The sequence below is a fragment of the Zerene cesonia genome, chromosome 25 (genome assembly GCF_012273895.1).
Source record: "Zerene cesonia ecotype Mississippi chromosome 25, Zerene_cesonia_1.1, whole genome shotgun sequence".
Lineage (NCBI taxonomy): Eukaryota > Metazoa > Arthropoda > Insecta > Lepidoptera > Pieridae > Zerene > Zerene cesonia.
In genome coordinates, this window is record NC_052126.1 from 6,247,809 (window position 1) to 6,272,155 (window position 24,347).

Genomic DNA, 24,347 nt, shown 5'->3' on the forward strand with positions numbered 1-24,347 from the left:
TTAAAATCGGACCATTTGATTCAGAGATTAAGGGGTTTAATATTTAACGGCGGTTTAGTGTTTTTTGTTAAAGCAGTGACTTATTAGTTGTCATACCTGCTCCAGGAATCGAACTCTCCACTATAAATCATTCGCACTAAGCACTTTACTATCAGTATTTAGATTACCTACTAGTTATTGCCCGCGGCTGCACACACGTCAAATTCGCAGTAAAAGCCCCTTCCCCCCTTTGTTTCTATTTGTATTATTTAAACCTTCCTATTGAATAATCTATCTAATAAAGAATACACCATCAATATCTGTTGCGTAATTTTAAACATCTAAGCATACAGACACACAGACGGCGGAAAGCGACGTTGTTTTATACTATGTAGTGATAAATTAAGCATAAAACTAACATTCTGATGGAACTGTTCTGCCACTTATAAATGTGTTTGTTTAATTTTTACGAATCGAATAATTCTGAGAACCCATGATAGTTTATTATTAACTATTACTATTACAAATAAATAAATATTGGTTTTAAAAAAACTATACGTTTATTAGTTATAATGGTGTATATTTTATACTAGCTGTACCGGCGGCGTCGCTCGTGGGGTTCCCGGGTTAAGAGTAGCCTATGTGCTAATCAATACTATAATCCATTTCTGTACCAAATTTCGTATAGACACGATAAGTTGTTATCGCGGATTAAAGAGTAACAAACATCCATCCATCCATACAAATTTTGGGGTTTATAATCGCGCGGATCGCGCATGTTCGTATCCCGTAGGTATATCGGGATAAAAAGTTGCCTATATGCTATTCCAGTTGTCCAGCTATCTACGTACCAAATTTCATTGCAATCGGTTAAGTAGTTTTTGCGTGAAGCAATAACAAACATACATACATCCATTTCTCATTTATAATATTTGTAGGATAGTAGGATTAGGAATCATAAATGTTAGCTTCTAAGAACTTATTGCGATTTATGTCAACAATATATCAAAATAAATAATGACTGGGATAAATGCGAAGCGTTATCTATAAAACTAATGGATCTATTTAAATACAGATTTTTGGGTTTTAAAGATTTATTATTATATATGTCAGCTGTTAAAGCATATAGTTTATACGTTTCAAAAAGTTAAGTACTGCCATGTACATTTACATTTTAATGTGACAGTCGAGCACGCTTCGGCACGAATTGAGCCAGCTCGCACCAGGGCAGTACCACACCGCCACAGAAGACCGGCGTGAAATAGTAGCATGATACTGTGTTTCATTAGATGAGTGGGGGAACCAGGTGCCTTCTTCCTTATCCTCATCATCCAAGTCCATTCCTTTATGAACCCATGGTGGGTGGTGGTGATCGCTTATCATATGGCGAACCACCAGCTAGGTTGCCCGACATAAACAAATATATGTATTTACTTAGGTAATCTGTGAACTTATCTATTAATATACTAACATTATTATTAAGTCACTCTCTCGCTCAGGTTATCTACGTATGTATATCAAACTAGCGGTCCGTCCCGGCTTCGCCCGTCTTACATATATAGCCTTCCTCAATAAATGGGCTGTCTAAAACTGAAAGAATTTTTCAAATCGGACCAGGAGTTCCTGAGATTAGTGCTTTCAAACAAACAAACAAACTCTTCAGCTTTATAATATTAGTATAGATATGACTCAGATATTACTAGGATTGAAACAGCAATTAGGAATAAAATAATTTTCAAAATAAGTAAATCATTTGATGATTATCATATCAATTACGGACAATTTTAAAGTTCCTGAAATAAATAAATAAATATAATGTAAATAATTATCTAATATAGTATACGAAATAAGTTTTTCATGTGAATAATATACATAACTAGCTGTGCCCCGCGGTTTTATCCACGTAGTACCTGATGTTATATAGGCTAAATCCTTCCTCAATAAGTGGGCTATCTACAAGTATCCTATCACTCAGGTCAGCTCATTCCCTGTCTGTGTGCGAAATTTCATCAAAATCGGTTCAGTAGTTACAGCGTGATTGACGGACAGACATCCAAACAAACAAACTTTCACATTTATTATATTAGTGTGATAATATATCTTTTTGAAAATCGGTTAAATAGATGCCAAAACTTTAATACACACACACAAACTAAAAAACTCAATTCGTAAGAATCTGTTTCTAGTACAGTAAACAATTGTTATTTTTATAATAACTTATATCAATACGCAAATAAGTGAACTCTTAGAAGAAATAATTTACCAGTGAACACTAAAAAAGCATAACTACCCAATACTGATGGGTAAGAAAAAAAAAATCTAATAATTTCATATTTTTAACCCGAGCTGAAGTTTCACCAATGAATCCATATTCGAATACTCACAATTGCGATCAGCAAGCGAGAGCCAATATTCAAATCAGTCCACGATCAAAACCTAAAACATCAAAGATCAACAAAACTAGATTGCGGACCACAAAAGGACCGAAACATAAATCATACTCATTATATCTGAACAGGATTATTTTTTACCCAAGAAAATGTTCAAAAAAACATCAAAAGCCTGCGAGGGGGTCGCCATTTTGTGAGGGTCTATAACCGCGGGGCGGGAAAATGGGAAGCTCGCGGCCAATCGCGGCGCGGCGTTCGGTGAGGCGTTCTACACGCTGGCCAATCAGAAAGAGGGCCGGTTCACTCATGCGCTTTGGCGTCGATCCATAGAATTATACATATAGTACGGCAGTATGGGCTTGGCTTCTGCCGCGAGAGGGTGTGTTGCTCTTTTATTTTTTTTATTGATTTAAAAAAAAAATGACGAAGTGCCTAAGAACGGAATAGTGTTAGTGTTCTTTGTGATAGTACCATTGAGTTCAATAGTATTAATAGCCTTATCTACGCATTAAATCGATCATAATTATTAGTGTTAAAACTGTGCTAAGACGAACCGTTGTGAGTTTGGTGTATGAGAAAGAGAGTAGAGAAAACAGAAGTTCAAAAATCGTGCAGAAGAAATAAACTCAACCCGAAATTGCTAGCGCGTTTTAGTTGACATTAAAGCTGAGATTGGGTTTTTCGGACCCGTGTGTTCAGACGCAGGTGGTAGGACCTGACACAGGGATGGTTATGGCCAGCGGTGGTGGCGGGATGGTGCAATCCCCGCCAGACATGCTGCACCATCACAACATCATGGACACCTCCTCCCATGTGGAGATGATGCCGAGTGAGTACAGAGAATTTGGCTAGGTACACACTCATTGAACAAATTCTTAGTGATATAACAAGAAATGTAATGGTCAAAGAGGTTTTTTTTTCCTTAAACGATTCTACCGTTGTTGTTTGTTTGTTTTATTAAAACAAATTGATATCCGACATACAGACATAATAAATGTCAATTGTGCTAAAGTAGGTTGTACATTTCCTTCAAGCATTCGAAATGTCAGTCGATAAAAATATATCTTTAGTTATCTAATACGGAAAGTCTCTTGATGAAAGGAAATTTCTAAAGCAATAAAATAAGCGATGCACATAATTTATCTAAAATTGTTCGGTAAGTAGGTAGGTAAAACATACAGGTACCTACCTGTATGTTTTACGACTCACATTAAACATTTTTAATGTGTAAACCAAAAACATTTATATCGATCGGATGAGACTATCCACCGTTCCAATTAAAACACGAGTATAATATATACGTAGAAATAAATTAATAATTAAAATTCCACATTTATCTCAATAAAATCGAACGTGTGGCTTCAAACAATATGTTATTGAAGATATCCCGCATGGCGATATTGTGTTGAACCTAACGCCGATGCTGTATCGGAGAGCAATCTGCTAATTCTGATTAAAATCTCGTAACAGCTGAGTTATTTTCTTGAAAAAAAAAATTGATCTGTATCTCTGATTAGCGGCTTCATACCACCGGGACATTAACGTGAGCTCTTGTTATAACGTAATAATGTAGGTTTGTACTCTCAGAACGAGAAATTTGATGTATTTTTTATTTTCTTTATTAGTACTTTATCAGGTCATTCAAGGAGAGATAATAGACAGATAGTTTTAAAGTTATATTTCTGCGAATTAATTACGTATTGTTTATTGTGTGTTACCGACGTATATGGTGATATAATATTGTGATGAAAACTTAATTATTTCTTTCTTTTCATATATACTCGAGAATTGTGTGCTTAATCTTATAACGATAGTTTTAAATACAACTGAATAAATTGTCAAAAAAATTTTAGATTATCAATTGGTTATAAATCGTTTCTGAATAATTTACTTTGAATCAAAATAAAAGCTCTTTTATGCAATAAATATGTACGCCTTTTACTGAAAACTCGTATTACAATAACTTACCCAAAAAGCAACAAACAATGAAGACTTCTCATTTATAAATGGACCGTAACTTTTCCATTCAAAAACAATACACTAATCAAAAATCCAAAATCCATCCAATCTCGCCAAGTTTAACCAATAAACGTAATGTAAGGGGGGTTGATTGATTTATAAACGGGGGTCGTTACGGCCCGGGCATTATTTCTGCTAATGCAACCCCCGCAGTTTGGGGTTACGTGATTTATTCGTGATTTTTTTTTCTTCACGTTGGTACCTTGACTTTATTTTGTGATATTCTTAAATTTAAATTTTATTTATTCTAAAGCTAATTAAAAATATTATTTTAAGTTGTTGTTTTTAGACGCGCATATAAATTTATATATTAAATTACAAGGTTTGTAGGTCCAATAGACTATAAGTTCATTTAAAAAAATATGCATGGTCTATTGGACCATAAACAAGGTCTAGACTCTAATAACTTGTTTTAATTAAAATTGTTATTGCCATGTCAGGTTAAAAAATAGAAAGACGGAAATAATTAGTCCTATAAATACATCTAGTAAGTCATCAGTAAATCATTCGCACAAATAGTTTTTTTCAGTCAGTCGGCCAGAAAAAGTGATTAAATTTTTTTGTTTGTTTGTTCGTTTGTCACACTTAGGATTTTGAAATTTATTTTTATTAGGAGGCTAATTCATTCTTAAGTAGCAGATTTCTTCCTATTTCTTTACCAAAACAAAGAGGACAGAGTCGGGAGCAGCGGCTAGTTCTTCATAAAACAAATAATAAAAAATGATGAAAAGATAAAATGATGAACATAAAATGATTATCTCAACACATACAAGTGAAGCATAATTTCTAAGAAGCCTTAAAAAAATTCCAACGTATAAATAACATAGAAAATGAATTATCAACAAATATCCCAACCACCTCTCGGACTAACAGCTGCTAACGAAGCATCGATCAAAATAATAGTTTAATTTAATTACAATTTATTTAATTAGTTACATAATTAACCGTTTAACAGCAGGTGTGGTTCAGCCTTAAATATATATACTAGTTTTTCGACCCAACTTCGTGCAATAAGTGTACATAAGGGCAAAAGTGTTTTATATTGATACAGAAATATAGAACCACTAGCTTTGCGCCGGCGGCTTTGTCCGCTTGGCTAAAGAAAATGGGAATGAGATGTTTCAACGCTGCTAGGTAGCCTATGTCACTCTTCAGTCTCCTAACTATCTCCAGACACATAAATCATAGCATAAAATCACATGAAAGATAGACAAACAAACACGCACACTTTAGTGTGAGTCGAGCACGCTTCGGCACGAATTGGGCAACCAACCCCCACAGGAACCGGCGTGAAATAAGCATGCTACACGAGAGTCCAGTGAGTAGGGAAGCCGGAGTCTCCTTTTCCGCACCCTTTCCAGTCCATTCCTTTATTCCCGCCGCCGTATCTCTTTATCTCTTGCCCTTTAAAAGCGGGCAACGCATCCGCAGAGCCACTACCTCTGCTCAGTTCACGGGCGGCGGTGATCGTTTACCATCAGGCGGACCACCAGCTCAGTTGCCCGCTATGACATGAATGTCCGACATGAAAAAGCACGTTTTCGCCAAAACCTAAGGATATTATTATTAAAATACAAATATACATAATGGCCCTTGAATTTCTATATAACAATCATTGAAATATTTAAATATTTACCTACTCATTTTCGAATTTAGTCCCAGACTAAGAAAAGCTTGTTCTATGGAAAGTAGACAACCGATAAACACACAAACACATATTTTATTTAATATCAGCATAATATTATTAACATAAATGTCTGACGAAAAATATGATTGTATTATATTATAGCGAATTCCCTCTTTAACTATATACCAGCTTCCACCCGCGACTTCGCTTGCGTAAACTAAAAAAATTTATATGTGGATTTTCAAAGAGGCAGTATGACATTTCTTACCTACTTCTTATATGCGTATATTTCGTCAACTGTTTATGTCAGTATAAAACCTATTTAGCAACCTCTATGGCGAGGGGTGTCCCATAGACACATGAAACTGAAAGAGTAGAAGAAATTCGATTACTGGGGCGGGATTTCTTTGGTCTGAGCAAAAAGACGCGGGTTTGAATACCGCCTCGTGATTATTTTTTTTCTATTCTTTAAAAACGTATCAAAAACACTATTACATTTAAAATACCTATGTTACTTGCCGGTTACATGTGCGGATAGACCCGAAACAGCGTATTTATCAGTTAAAATGTTAATATAAGTTGAAACTAATATTGGTCTATTCAATATATAAACTTCTGTCAAAATAATTTTTTTACAAGATTAGAATATACACACAACCAAAAAAAAATTTCTAACTATCGCTTTAGGTCTATAAAACATCCATATTCCTTCAAAAAACAATATTTAACTTGCAGAAACGGCATATTTTATTGCCTAAATATATAGATTTATTATTCATCTTTTCGTGGGAAACATTCATTCAATGGTACATAAATATTGTGGGATTTTTGTAGAAACTGCTTTCCGAACCGGTGGTAACTAATTTCTATGCAATACGACGATTTAAAAGCGTTTCTAAACGAAGTCTAGTTCAATAAACATATGTTTATTTGAGTTTTGGAATAAAAAAATATGATGATGTGAATGTCTGTTAGTTTTTTACGCAAAAACCAATAAACTGGTTACGGTGAGAAGCCACTAAAGAATAGCTTTGTTATGATTTGTTTTTATACATCTATGCTATCTGTACTAATATATATATATAGAGCTTAAAGTCTGTTTGAACGCGTCAATATAAGAAACTAAGGGTTCGAATTAAAACATTATTATTGTCTTCAATTCTTAGTTCATTCACGAAGGAAGACTTTGGGCTATATCATGTACGACGTGAGTGAAACCGCGGGGCAAAACTAGTAGGACATATTGTTAACAAACTCCAAGAGTACCTAAAACATGGATTCCTAAAACTATAGGTAAACTGGGTTTACTTATCATGTAGCAAATAAGTAATGTTTATCCAACTATCTCAAAAGACGGGTCATGCCTTTCGGTTTAAAAATGTACTCTGTATCTCATAAAACACTTGATACATTAATCATTTTTAAACCAATCAAATATTCAACAATTGTACTAAATCTAATTGTGATCTTTGCATTGAAATCATTTATAACCGAGAAATATTTTAAGAATAGAAAAAAAATCTCAAAATTATGTACATATTTCAAAAGTGAATAGTTCTAGAACATACCATGCAGTTCCACAATAACTCATTCCGCCAAAGCGCAACGCATCGAGGAGTCAGCGCTGCGCCTGCGCATACAGTATGTTTTATTAAGCGCTAAGTATCACAGCAAATAGCCGGATATTTTTAGATTTCGCCCATTTAACTGCAACTGGTTATTGCAAGGGCCGGCCGCTAAATAATATAAAAGACAAATAGCATCACCGTCTTAGGTGGTAGACTTTGTATGGAAGTTTTTAACGGATTTATTCATTGTAATAATATGTTTTGGAAGTGTTATTAATTGGTATAAAAAGGAGATTAAGTTGTGGATTATACAGAGTCAATGGTATTGCTTTTTAAATTCAATTCAATTTATTTCAATTTATTTCATACATACATACATACATTTTTGACATTTTTAAAATTACAATTTATAGCAATTACAATTTAGTTTATATAAACGGTTTGTCTTACATATATTTTTAAAGTTAACATATATCAAGCCGATGTTTCCCTAGCTAGATTGCAGGGCAACCTGTATTTAGGAGAAACAGCTTGCTTCTAAAGTAGATTCACTATTTGAGCCATTTGACAGCATTATTATTAAAAATTATAATTGAATACAATAGAGAAGAAAAAAATAAATCTCGAAACCATCTTACAAATAAATAAAGTCTTTATTCTATGCATAACCTTCTTTCCTCCACAACTATATTCAGTTAAGTTTTAGCTTGTAACAATACTAGCTTCGTCCCGCGGTTTCACCCGCGTAAGTCCGTATCCCGTAGGAATATCGGGTAAAAAGTTGCCTATATGTTATTCCAGTTGTCCAGCTGTCTACGTACCAAATTTCATTGCGAACGGTTCAGTAGTTTTTGCGTGAAAGAGCAACAAACACACACACATTCTTACAAACTTTCGCATTTATAATATAAGTAGGATTCGTAGGATTATAGTTAGATGTCGCTCAGTGAAGTTGCTGCTTTCTAATGGTGAAATAATTTTTAAAATCGGATTTTAATTGTTGCTGTACCTTGCATTATTATTTATGAAAAAACTAAACTATCATTAAATTATCAGAACTGGACATTTTAATGAGACCACACGAGGCAAACAGCTTTCATTTAAAAAATATTACATCAAAATCGCTTTACCCAGTCGAAAATTCCGAGGCAAACCCTAGAAGTACAATCAAATTGATAACCTCCTATTTTGAAGTCGGTAAAAAACACAATATATGCTAATCGTCCATTTTCCACGTGACTACCCTCAAATAGGGGGTAAACTACAACATGTGTATACATAACGCTCTTATCACAGACAAACACACAGTAGTTGCGTATTATCTACTTATAAACATATGTCACTAGTTCAAGGGGGGTGCGACATAACTATCCTTTTATCAAATGCAAAGAAACATTATAATAATATGTCTATTTCTTCTAAATTCGTTTTAGTTAACAAAAAATTTTTGACTCATGACTTTTTCAATCAATATATACATAAATCCTACTTCCTACTAATATTATAAATGCGAAAGTTTGTAAGGATGTGTGTGTTTGTTGCTCTTTCACGCAAAAGCTACTGAACCGATTGCAATGAAATTTGGTATATAGACAGGTAGATTACTGGAATAACATAAAGGTTACTTCTTATCCCGATATTCCTACGGGATCCGGACTTACGCGAGTTAAAACGCGGGGCGCAGCTGGTACATTTATAAGATTACATATTACTAGTTCGCCCTGTCTTCGCCCGTGGTATATATATATAGCCTATGTCGCTTATTGAAGATGCAACTTTCTAATAGCTTGACGGTTTCGCAATCGGTTCAGCAGTTTTTGTGTAATCATTACAAACATACCTATATATAAAAACACAAATGCTTCTTTATAATATTGGTTTAGATGTATATTTACTATACTTGCCTACGTGTTAAATCGACAACCGCCATTTTTAAAGTCGGTTAAAGAGTTTTTTTTGTAAAACCGTCTCATCTCGAGGCATTCCAGGGGTTTTTATAAATATTAGTAAAGGGACCACCACACAGATTTTATTGTTACGTGAAATCGGTAGCTTCACACCTCCATACTAAATTGCTTTGCCGATGCCGACGGATTCTGGACTTCGGTAGGTACCTACGCGATGGTGCCTTCGCTACTATTAGATGGGCGTAATAATGTATTTAAACCTGTTTGTCTGTTTTTGCGTCGTCGCTTAACAAATTTTGATGGTGTTAAGTTTGATTGGGAAACGCTGCAGGTTTATGATAAAATATAAAGTGAATTGTGTAGCGCTTACATAAAAACTAGGTAGAGAAATTTTGAAGAATATTTACAATTAGATAGTTTTAGAACTAGATTAATTTAAATTATAAATTAGACGATGCCGCGCGGTTTCACACACGTCATCATCGCCATATAGTCCACAGCCTTGATCTATAAATTGAACTATCTAACACTGAATGAATTTCTCAAATCGCACCAGTAGTTACTGAGGTTCGCGGGTTCAAACAAATCTCTAGCTTCATTTTATTAACTAGCGGTCCGCCCCGGCTTCGACCGTGGAATGTATATAGCCGATAACCTTCCTCAATAAATGGGCTGTCTAACACTGAAAGAATTTTTCAAATCGGACCAGTAGTTCATTAGATTAGTGCGTTCAAACAAAAAAACAAACTAGTATTTTCTTGTGTTTGTTTGTTTCAAAATTAAAATCTTTTTAACGGATTTTATACGCGATTTATTCATTATATTATTAATGTCTCCCCATGACCACGCTCGCTGTAAACGTAAAGTGTTCGAAACGTCGGGTTAATAATATAATGAATAAATCGCGTTTACAAACCGTTAAAAACTTTTTAATTTTTAAACAAACAAACTCTTCAGCTATATAATATTAGTATAGACAAGTCTTCATTACAAAACCTTTATATCCCAACCCTTATATGCAGCATTTATCGACGAAGCCATATTTACAATGGTCAATAAAAAAATCAAATCTCCTGATATCTAAGCAAATAAAACGTACGTGACGCAACAAGAGACAACCTCGGTCGGCACCTATGTAGTTCACCGTTTTCTGTTTTATAAAAACTAATCTTAAGAAGATGAAAAAGACAGGGCCGCTGTGAACTTTGTATTATTTTATGTCGTAGCGGGCAACTGAGCTGGTGGTTCGCCCTTTTTTTATAGTGGGGAAATCTTGCATAGATACCCACGGCCCCCGGGGATGGAGCTGTGGGTTATGTCGGATTCTTACCGACCAAAACCCCACTGTGTTCCGTCGAGCCACTTGAGTGAAGGGGCCACGGGAGCTGGTTAAAATACGTCCGCGACCCAGCTGGTGGTTCGCCTGAAGGTAAGCGATCACCACCGCCCATGAACATTCGTAGAGGTAGGGCCGCGGCAAATACATTGCTAGCTTTTGAAGGGGAAAAGGATAAGAAAATGATTGATGATGTTAATAAAGGAATGGACTGGGAAAGATAAGGAAAAGGATATGGGCCTCCAGCTCCCCCACTCACTGAACGCAACACAGCAGAATGCTATTTCACGCCGATCTTCTGTGGCGGTGTGGTACTTCCCCGGTGCGAGCTGGCCCAATTCGTGCCGAAGCGTGCTCGACATTAAATATTACAATCCTACATTGAAAACAATTTTTACGTTCTAAGCATTACATTATAGAACTTTCTCGTCAGGAAGCCTTTGCGAAACCGATAGATAAATAGATAAAGAAGTTGATACTTAAGAAAATCCATCGGAATCGATTCAGCAGTTCACGCGTGACAAAGTATCTTTAATATTAGCAATATACAGATTCAATGAACCATAATAGTCCTTAATCACTTCATATTTGGTAGTAACGATCAATTTTTGTTGCTAATTAGGAAGACCTCTCATTGGCGCCTGAGCCAATAACTTAAGGCTTAATGAGATAGCACGATAAGAAAGGGGTAGACTTAGGCTGTTAACACACCAAGCGGCTTTCTGAACACCAAGCGGTTTGCATCGAGTGGTTTTTTGTCTTAAAAGTAGGCTGTGTACCGAACTAACTGTAGCTTCATCATCATCAGCCCATATAAGTTCCTATTGCTGGGACACAGGCCTCTTATGAGGGTTCGGGCCATAATCCCCCACGCTGTCGAACTTTTGTCACATGTCGTCGAACTTTTGATTCTTGGACATGCCGGTTTCCTCACGATGTTTTTTTTTATTTGAGTGATGATGTTATCCTATTGCGCAGATAAATTGAAAAATCACGCTCTTGCACGTTCGCCCGGTCTCGAACCCTGACTTATCGATTTAAAGTCCGAAATTCTCACCACTGAGCCACCACTGCTTTTAATATAGCCTCTATCATTTCCTCTTCTTCCTGAGACTTGGCGTGTATGCATCAATCAAACGCTTGAACTTTTGATTAGTATAGAAATTTCAGTAGTTCTAGGCTACATCGTATTAATAGCGTTTAACGCGCTACGTGTGAGGACAGCCTAAAATCCCTACTTTGATGCGCCCGCGCCGTGTAGGTGTTAGGTGCGTTATCTTGATCTATATATAAAATTGGTCGGCATGCCCGTCTGTACGTTGATCCAATTTTTATATGGGCCCGGAATTCAATTCCGAAAGTGAAACTTTTTAGCTTTCAATTTTTATTTTTTTCTATCTGGACCTGTTTCAGGACTGATTGCAATATTTATATACTTTATTGCGTAGTTATTATAAATATAGCGAGAATGGTAAAAAATATGTATTGAATTCATTTATCTTTATAGATGCAATTATAGAGCTAAAAAGTTCCTAAAATTACGTTAATTTCACAACTAGCTAGATTAAGTATTTGGTAGGTATACTAATATTGAGTATTAAATAGTTAACTTTTTACTTTTATTATATGTACTCTAAATATTTTTTCTAATTACATAACTGGAAAACGTCGAAAAATACGAAACTTTGCAATCGTTTACTTAAATTTCAATTAAAAACAATTAATTTACAATGAGAATATAATAAAATACAATAACCCGTAACTGTGAAAGTTTAAAAATAGAATTTCCACAGCTCGCCGTTACCAAATCTCACATAAAAAAACTAACCATTACGAAATCAAACTTGGAACGTGGCAACAAATGTTAATTTAACGTTTTTAATATGCAAATTATATCTACCAACAACGACTGACCATAGAACATTGAAAACGATGTAAAAAAAACAAAAAAAAAAAAAGAAAAACGTAAAATCAACCAGTTTAATAAACCTCCTTATCGGATGCGTAAATTCTGTCAATTACAGAAGAGGCAGAGGCCTGAATTTCGCTTTAAAAAAACACCCCGCCACTGGCGCCGTCCAGAGATAAAGCGGGATTTTTTCTGACATTTCTTTTGTTTCTTTTTTTTATAATCTGTGGACGTTATAGGTCCTTTATGGTGGACAGTCGATAAGTCGAGGTTACACGAACCCGTTTATTTAATCTTCGGATTTTTATTTCGATTGTACCTACCTATTGCGTTTTATTAATGTAGGTACGAACAACGCCATTGTGTGTAACGTTGTGTGTAACGTTCTTGTTGCTCTATTATTATAATTTCACAATATTGTATCTAGTTTGTATATATTCTATATAATAATTATAAAGAAGATAAAAACCTCAGTTTTCTAGTTACCATTAAAAAAAAAGAAATAGACAAATCCGAAACACCAAAACTTTCAAATCCTATATTTAAATTTATATTTTGACAAGATACCAACACCCTATCTACTTTATTTGGGAAATATCTGGATGAAAAATATCCACATCAATTTTAATGTGCATACAATAAGCTATTTGTGCATAAAATACCCTTGCGTGATATTTTAATTGAAATTGTGTACAACAGCAAACCAATTACGCACTTACCTGTAGATTTTTTTTCACACAAACACATGATAGTTGAAACATTTAACATCGCCGAATCACAGAGCGAAAACAATAATATTTCACAAACCTATCACAACGGTCAATCATAATTTGCCACAAACAACGCCCCTATTGACAGCTGTCAAATTAAACTGACATCTCCATAGCGCGCTATTGTTGCGACTAGAGACAACATTTTTTTTACTTTTTTTTTCTTGGGATGCAGTATTCTATGGGCTATGACCAATCACCTAAATATTTAGCTGCACCAACAAAAGACGTGATAAGCGTGGCGCCTCGTACATACCTGTCGCCAAATCTCCAAATTTGATTAGAATGTTTGTTTTAACCGTTTTGTAAATATTTTCTAATTGAGTCATGCATGTTGGTGGTTTTAAGACGTACCGTAAATAATTTAATTATTGTTTAAGGTGCTAAGAAATAGTGTTTTTTTTTTTTATTGAGACATTATAGTTTAGAACAATTTTTGTTTTAAGCGTACTAGCTATTTCTTTCAACGAAAAGTTTAAAATACATTATTTATGTAAACTTATTACCTACGATAATTAATTATGGATACTTTTTTTACTCTATGTACAAAAATAACATTTATAAAAATTAGGTAGCTACCTTCTATTACGTATCATTTTATTTAAATCCAATAGTATTCTAAATAATTATTCGTATTGAATTATTGAATATGATAAATTATTATCTTAAAATAATTTCGATCTATTTACTAATACGATAGAAAAGTGTAACAGGTTTATAAATATAGTATGTGTGTATAAATTATTTAAGCTTTAACGCATTGTTTGCAGTCATATTCTGTTTGGAAACCACAATCAAAATATTCTAATCCAGTTTTTGTTAAGAAATTTGAGCAACCAACGCGTTAAAACAATAGTTGACATCTCAACGTCCAAATACGTTCTAAACTTATTTGAAATAAAACCTTTTTCCTTTCACTTTCGGCTATATTTTGTGTAAAAAAAAAATAAGGCGCCAGAATTTTGTCGCCTGGCCGTTAATATCCGGTGTGGAAGATTTTTTTTTGTCTCTACCCTGCCGTAAGTCATTGACCATGTTGAAACATTGTCTCTGCCCCAGCTAATGATTTATAGATTTGGCTGACGATGGTTTTGTGTTCTTTTTTTGAATTTCGGAAGTCGACATCTTGACGTTCAATATTTTTCCTATAGTCGAACCGGTTGTAGGTTTGTTCGATTTTTATGAAGACAATAAAAAGTGATTTTTCATGTTTTTTTGTTTTTATCACCGCCATTTATGTCTAAGGTTTTATATAGTAAAAGTGGAGGGAATGAGGACAAAGAACATGAGGACAAGGGACAGAGGGATTAATTTTTATGTATATATAGATAAAATGTACCACTACGTATATTATATATCAAGATCTTAGAACCGCGTTGATCTGGATACAGTTAGTAAACTATATATTTGTAATAAGAATCTAAATCGCCATAAAATTGTCAGAACTAAACCATATTTTAATGAAACCACACGGGAATCACCAACTTTCAAATCAAAAAAAAAAAAAATTCAGGACCTCCTCCACTTTTGAAGTCGGTTATCGTGTCACGGTTTATAACTAAACACGTCCGAAACGGTTAAATCGGCATTTTTTTTTATTTTACTTGCATATTGGGTCTGAGTGTCGAGTATTATCGACGATCTTTCATACCCCTAAATGATAAGATTAGTTATTAGCCGGGTCACTCAGTATTTTACTAATATTATTACGTAATTACTAATATTAGTACGTATTACGTACCAAATATCATTGCAATCGGTTCAGTAGTTTTTGCGTGAAAGAGCAACAAACATGTACATGCATCCATCCATATTTACAAACATTCGCGTTTATAATATTAGTAGGATATAGTATCCAAAATACCTGCACACTACAATTCCATAGATTCTACCATTTTGACAAACCAACAGATAAATTGATTTTGTTATATACTATTAAAAAAGGTATCAAATCTTTTTTAAATATTGAATTAGGGTTGTCAACTATATATTTTTCGTTAAACAGACGTCAAGGAAAAAATTGTCTCAACTTACATTTGAACAGAAGGCTTTTATAATCCGGACTAACCTTTTACTATCCTTGTCATAAAACCTTTACGGTAGCGGGCTTGGTTTTTTTTATTTTGATCTTAGGCTGGGAGCACAACGAGCGAGAGAATATGAGGTTAAATGCATAATTTATAAATGAGATTTTTTTTTGGTGGGGTGCCCCTTAGGCACATGAAACCGAAAGAGTAGAAGAAATTCGATTACTGTGGCAGGATCACGGGTGGCGGAGAGGCTAGGCGTTGCTACGGTTAGGCAAGAAACGCGGGTTCGAATCCCGCCCCGTGATCGAATTTTTTTTATTCTTTCAAAAAATTTCTCATTTATAAAAGCATTTCAATGCTATAAAACTTAAAATTAAATTATAATTTATAGTTATGGGAATAAGGTATGTATGTATTATGCAAAAATAAGGTAACCAATGTAATAATCTCGATATACTATTTATACCTAGTGCATGAAATAACTATTTTTTAAATAAAGTTAGTTTGAAAAATTTTTAAAGAATAGAAAAAAAAACTCATTTATAAAACAGCTTAATGCTATAAAACTAAAAATTAAGTAAAATTAGTTTTAAAGACATGTATGGTTAGCACATTTATCAATTCATATAAGTTTTTTTACTGTCATTATCACGCTTGCTGTCAAATTTTTTAAAGTTAATAATATACATATATATAGTTTATTATTAACTTAAAAAATAAGGTATAATATGCTGTAGTATTTAATGTAAGAATTCGCAAAGAAGTAACTACTATAATATTATTTTCTGCGAATATTTTCTTAAAAAGCAAAATAACCATTCTAATTATCAAAAAAAAAGTAAGTTAAACAAAATTTCATAACTTTTCGATTCAATGACCAAGTGTGGCACAAGCTTAACTTAAGCTCAGCTTAGCCGAAGTAATCCGACATACAATGTGCTTAAATAAAAATCCTTCACAACAGCGTTAATATAACGTTTCACATTTTACAATTATTTTTATTTTACCAATTAATATGGGATAATTAATAAAAATATGTATCTATATTTGTAAAATAAAATATAAAAAGTCGCGTTTATTAATCTCTTTATACCTTGAGAACGGCTGGACCCATTTTGCTTGATTTGTTGTTTAGTGTTTATTTGGTATACTGTTTAGTGTAATTATTTTAAATGAATTTAATAAAAATAAAAAAAATGGTTTTTAAAAAATTTTTACCTCACATATAATATCATTGAAATTTGATTTAGTTCTAAAAAAAATATTTATTTATTCATTCTTTTATTCTTTATAGCTCTAAAAAATACTACAATAAAATTTTATAACATTACGAACTAAATAATTGGCGGTCTTATGAGATATAGATATTTCTTCCGAGAAGGAGGTACGAAGAGAAATTAGATAGAGGAGAGGAGTAGGATAGAGTGTATATGTAATACGAAATATAAAATAAAATATATATGATACTATAAATAATATATATTTCACATGTAATTTAGCATTAATAGATCCTACTAATACGATAAATGCGAAAGTTTGTAAGGATGTGTGTATGTTTGTTGCTCTTTCACGCAAAAACTATTGAACCGATTGCAATGAAATTTGGTACCTAGATAGCTAGATAACTGGAATAACATACAGGCAACTTTTTATCCCGATAATCCTACGGAATACAGACTTATGCCGGTGAAACCGCGGGGCGCAGCTAGTAATAGATAAATCCAACACAAACCCATATGTATCTAAGCGAACCCGCGGGCGTAACTTAGCAACCTTATCTCGAGCTAAGCAAGATCCCGAGCATGAGTCAAGCGTGAGAAGCTAAACTTACAAGTCATTAGAACTTATCTATATGAATCATTTCATGCTACTGTACCGTGGCTAGGACACCAGCGGATTATAACGCTTATGAAATCGCTATAAGCGTTTTGGCTAGAAGGTACAATCTTTCATATGGCGTAGGTACCTTTCCATGTGTCTTTTGTATAGAGCTTAAATTAGAAATCACTAGCTTTCCGCCTGCGGCTTGCCCTTCGTGGTCAAAAGGATTACCCATGAATGAGTAAAAAGTAGCCTATGACACACTTTAGCCTTTTAACTATCTCCAGACACTTCAATATAATCGCTCCGCTTGCGTTCACCTAGGTCCCTCCCTAAGGTTTTCAGAAGCCCTCATAGGCTGCTTAGGTTCATGAAGGAGCTAGGATGGTTCAGCTTTGACTGGTCACCCCCTACTTTTCTTTTCATGCAAAATGAATGTTTGACGTCGAGCTGCGGAAAATATGCCCATATTTTTATATTAATCGCTCCGCTGCGATGTAAAATCGGCCCGCTTAGATGAAAGAAGACAAACAAACATACTTTCTCGTAAGTATATAATATTAGAAGACACTGACGAATAACACTAATTAAGGAATTTCAATAGCGATATTTTGATTTTAATAAGTCTCCCAACAACCTGCAGTTTATGCAAGTTAAATCTTCACTATACAACGTATCATATATTTTTTTAAAAACCGCCCCCGCGTCCGCTTAGCGCACCCAACCCGCTCCATGGCCCGCTCATTCCATCAGATAAACCTCTGCTCGTCGATTTGACATCTACATCCGCGTATCGGCCGCCATCTTTATTAAAATATGGCGTCGAGCTTCACCTGATCGAAGATTATTGTTATTATTGATATATCATTGAATTCGAAGATTGGATATTACGATGATGTAGGCCTGGTATTTTATTCATGTATTTAACTCTGATGTGGGAGTCGAGCACGCTTCGGCACGAATTGGGCCAGCTCGTACTTCACACCGAGGACCGGCGTGAAATAGTAGCTAGTAAGTAAATAGCAATCTTTAAAAGATGCAAAGAAGAGACAGACGTACAGTTATTTTGTTATTTATTAGAAGAGAATAAGAGAGAATAGAAGTTTATTCAAACTCTAACTCAAACATTAATATATTCAATTAGACTTCTTATAGAAGCACTTTCGAATCGTCATATTACACAGTTATACATACATATAAGGGCTGATGATGATGATTCCACCAATTAACCTCTCCCATTGCCATAAGTGTGTTCTAAAATTATCTAAGTCCTTCATGATTTCCAACACTCATCTTTAAAAAAAACGATATGTAAAAAAAATCTATAGCGCTAACAGATAGTTTAAATGACACTGTTCTACTGCAAAATTCGCAAATATTATATGTACATTGCAATGCAATTAATGTATTATAATAGATATAAATTTAGCTCCGAAGATATGCATTTTAAGCAATACATTAAATATGGTTATTTGCCATAAAACGTGACCCACATGACTTCTGCACTCTACCCAACAAAGCATGACAAAGGGTTATGATTTCAAATGTATTATGATATACGAGTATTATGATACAGTCGATATTAGTACATTTGTAAGCTTTTCAATTCATTTTAAAACATGTTTAAATAGCGAATAGTTAAAATATATAGTCTATTTAAATTAAAAACAATAATTTTATATGTACCTAGTTTCAACTAGAAACTCATGAATAATAAAAACATTCAATTCAACACACGTAAAACAAGCGACAAAGAATATGTAATATAAAGTTTTTATTTAAATTCTTAATTATTTGAAATAAGGTTTTATGAAATTAAAACAACTGCTTATTGAGTTTAAAAAAAAATAATATTTTGTTCAACTAGATTTATTTAATGGAAAGGGGAAGATATAATATCTATAGAAAAATATAAGAAGAGCATTGCCACCACCACGTTCTAAACACCCAAAAATTAATCAGACCAAAAACAAAGGCGACATACACTTGACCGGTGACCGGTTTTTTAATAAGGTATCTGTCCTGATCTTAAGTGTAGGCGGAAGTGTCACCCAATTACGTTTGTTTTTTTTTTTTATTTCGGGTCAACGAGCTAGGGCCCATGTGCTTTCCGATTTGAGGATTTGTTCGATTTTTAAACTAGCGTTTATATTTTTCTTATTTTATACGTGAATGGTGATTTTATTTATGAATTAATTTTCTGTATACAGTTTTACATAAGCTTATTTAGCTATGTCAATGAAATCTCAATAGATGATATAATTATGACTGTAGTTATTTTCCAATTATTATTTTAAAGAAAAATACAGAAGAAAACTGGTTATGTTATTAATTCATCTAATAATAATACTATGTGCTGACAAAACAACAAAAAAGCATTTAAATACGAAGAGCATCCGCACTTGACCACAAGAGTGCTATAAGACATATAATATATGGAATATAGTCATAAAACTTTGTCAAATTAATAAAGTATTATATTATCTGAGATTAAATATTATATCAGCGCTATATAAATACTTTTTAGTACATTTTTTTGCTCCGTATTATATCAGTTTTTACTCAACCGTCTATCTAATTACGAATTTACCTCAAAATGAATACATCACTCCACCGCTTTGGAGTAAACAGAAAAAAAAATTTCAAACCATATTTAACTTTTAATATTTACCCATACTATTACCCACGAATACTTTGACATACCGCGGTAGGACTCGCTAATTTTAAACCGTCCTCAATAAACAAACGGACAAACCAACAAGACGTGTAACAGGGCTCAAAATCGCGTAACAGCAAACGAAAATTTTAACACATTTTTCGTATACAACGTCCGACCGCTTCACGCGAGTATGGATCTTAAGTGCAGTGTAAATTTGATTTAATATGTTTGTCCAGTCATTACACTGCACGTTTCTGTTTTTATATTTTCAAAAGGATGCTTTTTTCGAAATTGTATTGAGATGTTATTATGTGCTAACCGGTGTATCACGATAGAACTTTACTACGTAATTTAGTACCTCCTTCCACTCAAAACACATAGACCTAGATTGATGAGATTTGCAAAAATTACAAAAATCTATGTAAGCGTTAGCTATATGAGTATGTGTGAATATAATATTTTTTACTTTATGTATCTGTATAAAAGATATATGTTGAGTTAAATATGGATAAATTTCAATAGAATTTTTATACACGTATCTTAATATTTATTTTTAAATTTCAACGAAATATTGTATAATCATATATTCGTTGACCTTAAATAAAAAATATAGAATAAAAACGTTATGCATATGGGACAGGATTAGATGTTTCGAGTTATCGATTCGATATTTTCTATAAAAGGTGCGTTTTTTTTATTAAAAAAAAACGCTGCTTAAATCAGTAAAAAGCACATATATGATATAAAATGTTCATTGCCTAAAATTTATACCAAAGAAAAAGCACATTGATATAAAATTACCTTCACAATAATTAGATTGAAACGAAAAAACAACTCGGTAATAATATCAGTGTGACATTTAAGCGACCTTGAAAGTAACATTATAAATATTCAATTGTATAAACTTAAAATTTTTGTCTGTGGTTTGATGAACTTCGTGTGTTTTTTTTTTTTATTTTAAATCTGGAACGTTACCGATAATGTTTATCTGTGGTATGGTAAATTAAATATGATTATTGTTTACTACAATTCAAAGCTCAGCTTTACATCTCCTAGCATTCACATCGTTCCGATGCTCGGGTGCACAGAACCAGTGATTTTTTATATTTAAATACTTTGACTTTTTTATACAAGTTCATAAAATATCATTGAACTAGTCTAACAAATCTCAATACCACATTACAATCCTCATATTCATATCCTTATAAATGAAGGTTCGAAATTCAAAAAATATATTCTTATTTCCAACAAACCTCCTTGATGAAAGTGACGTACAAAATGGCGGGCGCTACGTACGGGCATGTTCCCGCGTCTAATGGTCGAAACATTTCCCTTAAAGAAATACTGGATACCAGGATAATCGCGCGATAAGCCGCGACACGCCGCGGCGTCTTTGTGTTGCCACTTTACGTACGCCGCCTCTCGTTCTGATTATTGGCTTTAGGGTTGCCACTCGCGGCTTAATTAGTGCTTTGTTGTTGATTATTTTATGTCAATAAATATGTAATAAAATGGTATGGATGGTTAAAGTGAGACAGTTTATTTCAATGGTTAAAACTATTATTGTATTTATAAATTATTATAAAAAATATTAAAATATATTCTGTAATTTACAGTATTCGAAATTTTATAAGGTTCTTTTTCCTTGTTTAACTCCAGCAAAATATATGTAAGTCTTGAAATTAATTCAAAAATGCTTCTAGAGGAAGTCTAGCTCAATAATTAATGTATATTTGAATTTGAATTTGAATTTGAGCTAGACCTCAATTTTAAGGTCATTGACCGTAATGTTACTAACTGTAAATAATTAAATACGTCTCAAAAGTCTCTTAAAGTAGGATGCATTATTTTTAAATAAATGATGTTTAAAATGTTGATGAAACAAATTATTTCATATTTAAATCTTTTTAAGTATATTAACAAAATATATTCGATTCCCACGATATTTAAGGAATAAAAATAAAAACGAACGTTTTCTTATTTTATTTTTATAAAATTAAAAATAGAAAACGAAAAAAACTGTTTTTATGTTTGTTATTTTAAACGCCAATGAATGTCATAAAATCTAAATTATCCGTATTGATTGGAATTTTTCTGAATATTTCGCAGATTAATTGAGGTCATTCGTAAGCATTTATTTAATTAAATACTATATTAGGTCTATTTCTGCATTGGATATTTAAATAGATATCATATTACAAAATGATATACAATATTCAACAAAATAACATAAATTAAAAAAATGCGATTATCTATTGTGAGTTATATTTTAATTAAATAATTTCCCATGGATATAAATTTCATCTTACACCAGAAATATAAAGATTTAATTATTTAATATCGTTCATTTTTTAATTTTTTAACGTATATTATATATATATATATATATATATATATATATAATGGTTACTTTAACACCAAATCCAGAGAACCTAATTTGATTAAAATTGACAAACATCCCCCCTTTTATTTAACTTGTCTCTGTACGTTTGTTTGACTCGAAGAAATTGCTGTATGGCGATAAGGTCGCCACTTGCTTAAATTTATAATTAGGTTATGGTATATGAAGTTTTAGAGTAATAAACTACGGATATAAGCATATTTTTATTGTTCTGCGTATATTTTTCCAACGTAAATTATAAGAATAAATTCCAGAAATTTTAAAGAAGGAAAAAAAATAGTATATCAACACCACATTATCGTACGGTTTCTATAAGTACACTCTAAAATCTTAAATTTGAGGAGAGAAACAGAATTTCAAATATTACCAGCTACATAACAAACAAGGAAAACAATAAACCTTATTGATAAGATCTGAATTGATGAATTAATTCGTCGCTTTTATTATTTTTATAGTTTAAAAATATTCTATTAACATAATCAGATATATCTAACGGCACGTGATTGCATATGATTGTTAAAATATAAAATAAATAAATAAAATGTTAAATGCGTTTATTTTTTCAAAACTTCGCTGAATATCACTGAATAAACTAGATTCTAGGTGTGCACCTCACTTCAATAAACTCGACCCCATTTTCAATACATTTTACATTTTAAGAGAAATAAATCGGTTATCGAATCATAGTTAGTTAAAACATAATTACTTAGTACAAAGTTTGCAATAGAATTTATTTGTTTAATAATATTGTTAAATAAGTAATAATTACTATTCATACGACTGAACCAGCGAGTAACTTGGCAGTGGTAATTCTTTCAAGTGTCTGTAAGGTAACAATTTAAAATGTTAAGGCAAAAATAAGAAGGCCTTTTTTAACAAATAATTCAACATAAAATATATATAAAATCTATTTTAAAAAAATAATTATACAATTTAAATTCCATTTCTGGTAAACAAGAAGTATGCGAAAATAAAATATGTTTATTGCAACTAGTATGACCTTGGATATGTTTTATCATAGTTATATATATTTAGCATTTTTGAAAGTAACAATTCGAATATTTCTTATAAATACATAGAAAAATAATTCAAGTAGGGGATAGCTGGTGTTTTACGGAGTAATTCGTGACTTAACGTGACTGATATTAAATTCAATTGTTTTTTAGTACAATTGGTCGGTTTAACCTTGCCAAATTATAGATTTGTAAATTTTCATTTTCCTGCAAACAATTTATTTAAATATTTTACTTAAAACTATATATCGATATAGTTATACCATTTAAATAAATCTGTTGTCTAATAGACTTGAAATAAATCTGAGTGTTCTGTTTTATCTTTTAGTTAAATTGAGAAATAATGTAGATGGCAGACATGATCAAACTATCAGGGACACTATCATCAAGCGATGAAACCTTATTCTGTATCGTTTGTATAAAAAAATAATAAAGGGAAATAAACAGCATAGCGACAACCCTAACAAAACCGAACTCATTATTGACACTATAAATTCTAACGCACATTTTTAAACCCCGCGTAGCTGTGTGCGTTCACACACATACGCAACTAATTTACAATCGATTTTGAAAAAGCGCCAGATAAAATTGTATTGTGTATGTTTAGTTCCATTAAATGAAGCGTGGGTTATTTTCTAATTAATTAGCAGGAGCGTGCTGCTTTGGGACTCGCGAAATTTTATATCTTGTTATTTAATTTCAAACTATCATTCTTAACCCATAGGAATTAAGACTGAATCGTGACATATTGAAGGTGCTAATTTTAGTTAGTGATATTTTTATCTACACTACTATTATAATCAGTATTTGTATTTTTGTATGTTTGTAACGTTTCACGCAAGAACTACTGCACGGATTAAAAAATTCTTTCAGCATTGGAAGGCTGCAACTCCATTGAGTGCAATATATATATATATA

The 24,347-nt window shown here is 32.7% G+C and overlaps 1 protein-coding gene across 2 annotated transcripts in view; it reads left to right on the top strand.

Annotated features, from left to right (window-relative positions):
* The first annotated feature begins 2,737 nt into the window (after positions 1-2,737).
* LOC119836734 (insulin gene enhancer protein ISL-1) overlaps positions 2,738-24,347 on the top strand; it is a 45,844-nt gene continuing 24,234 nt past the window's right edge. For both annotated transcript variants that reach the window (XM_038362175.1, XM_038362176.1), the window contains exon 1: positions 2,738-3,198. In XM_038362175.1, the coding sequence (XP_038218103.1) occupies positions 3,096-3,198 (103 nt within the window). In that variant the 5' untranslated portion in view covers positions 2,738-3,095. The remainder of the gene's footprint in view (positions 3,199-24,347) is intronic.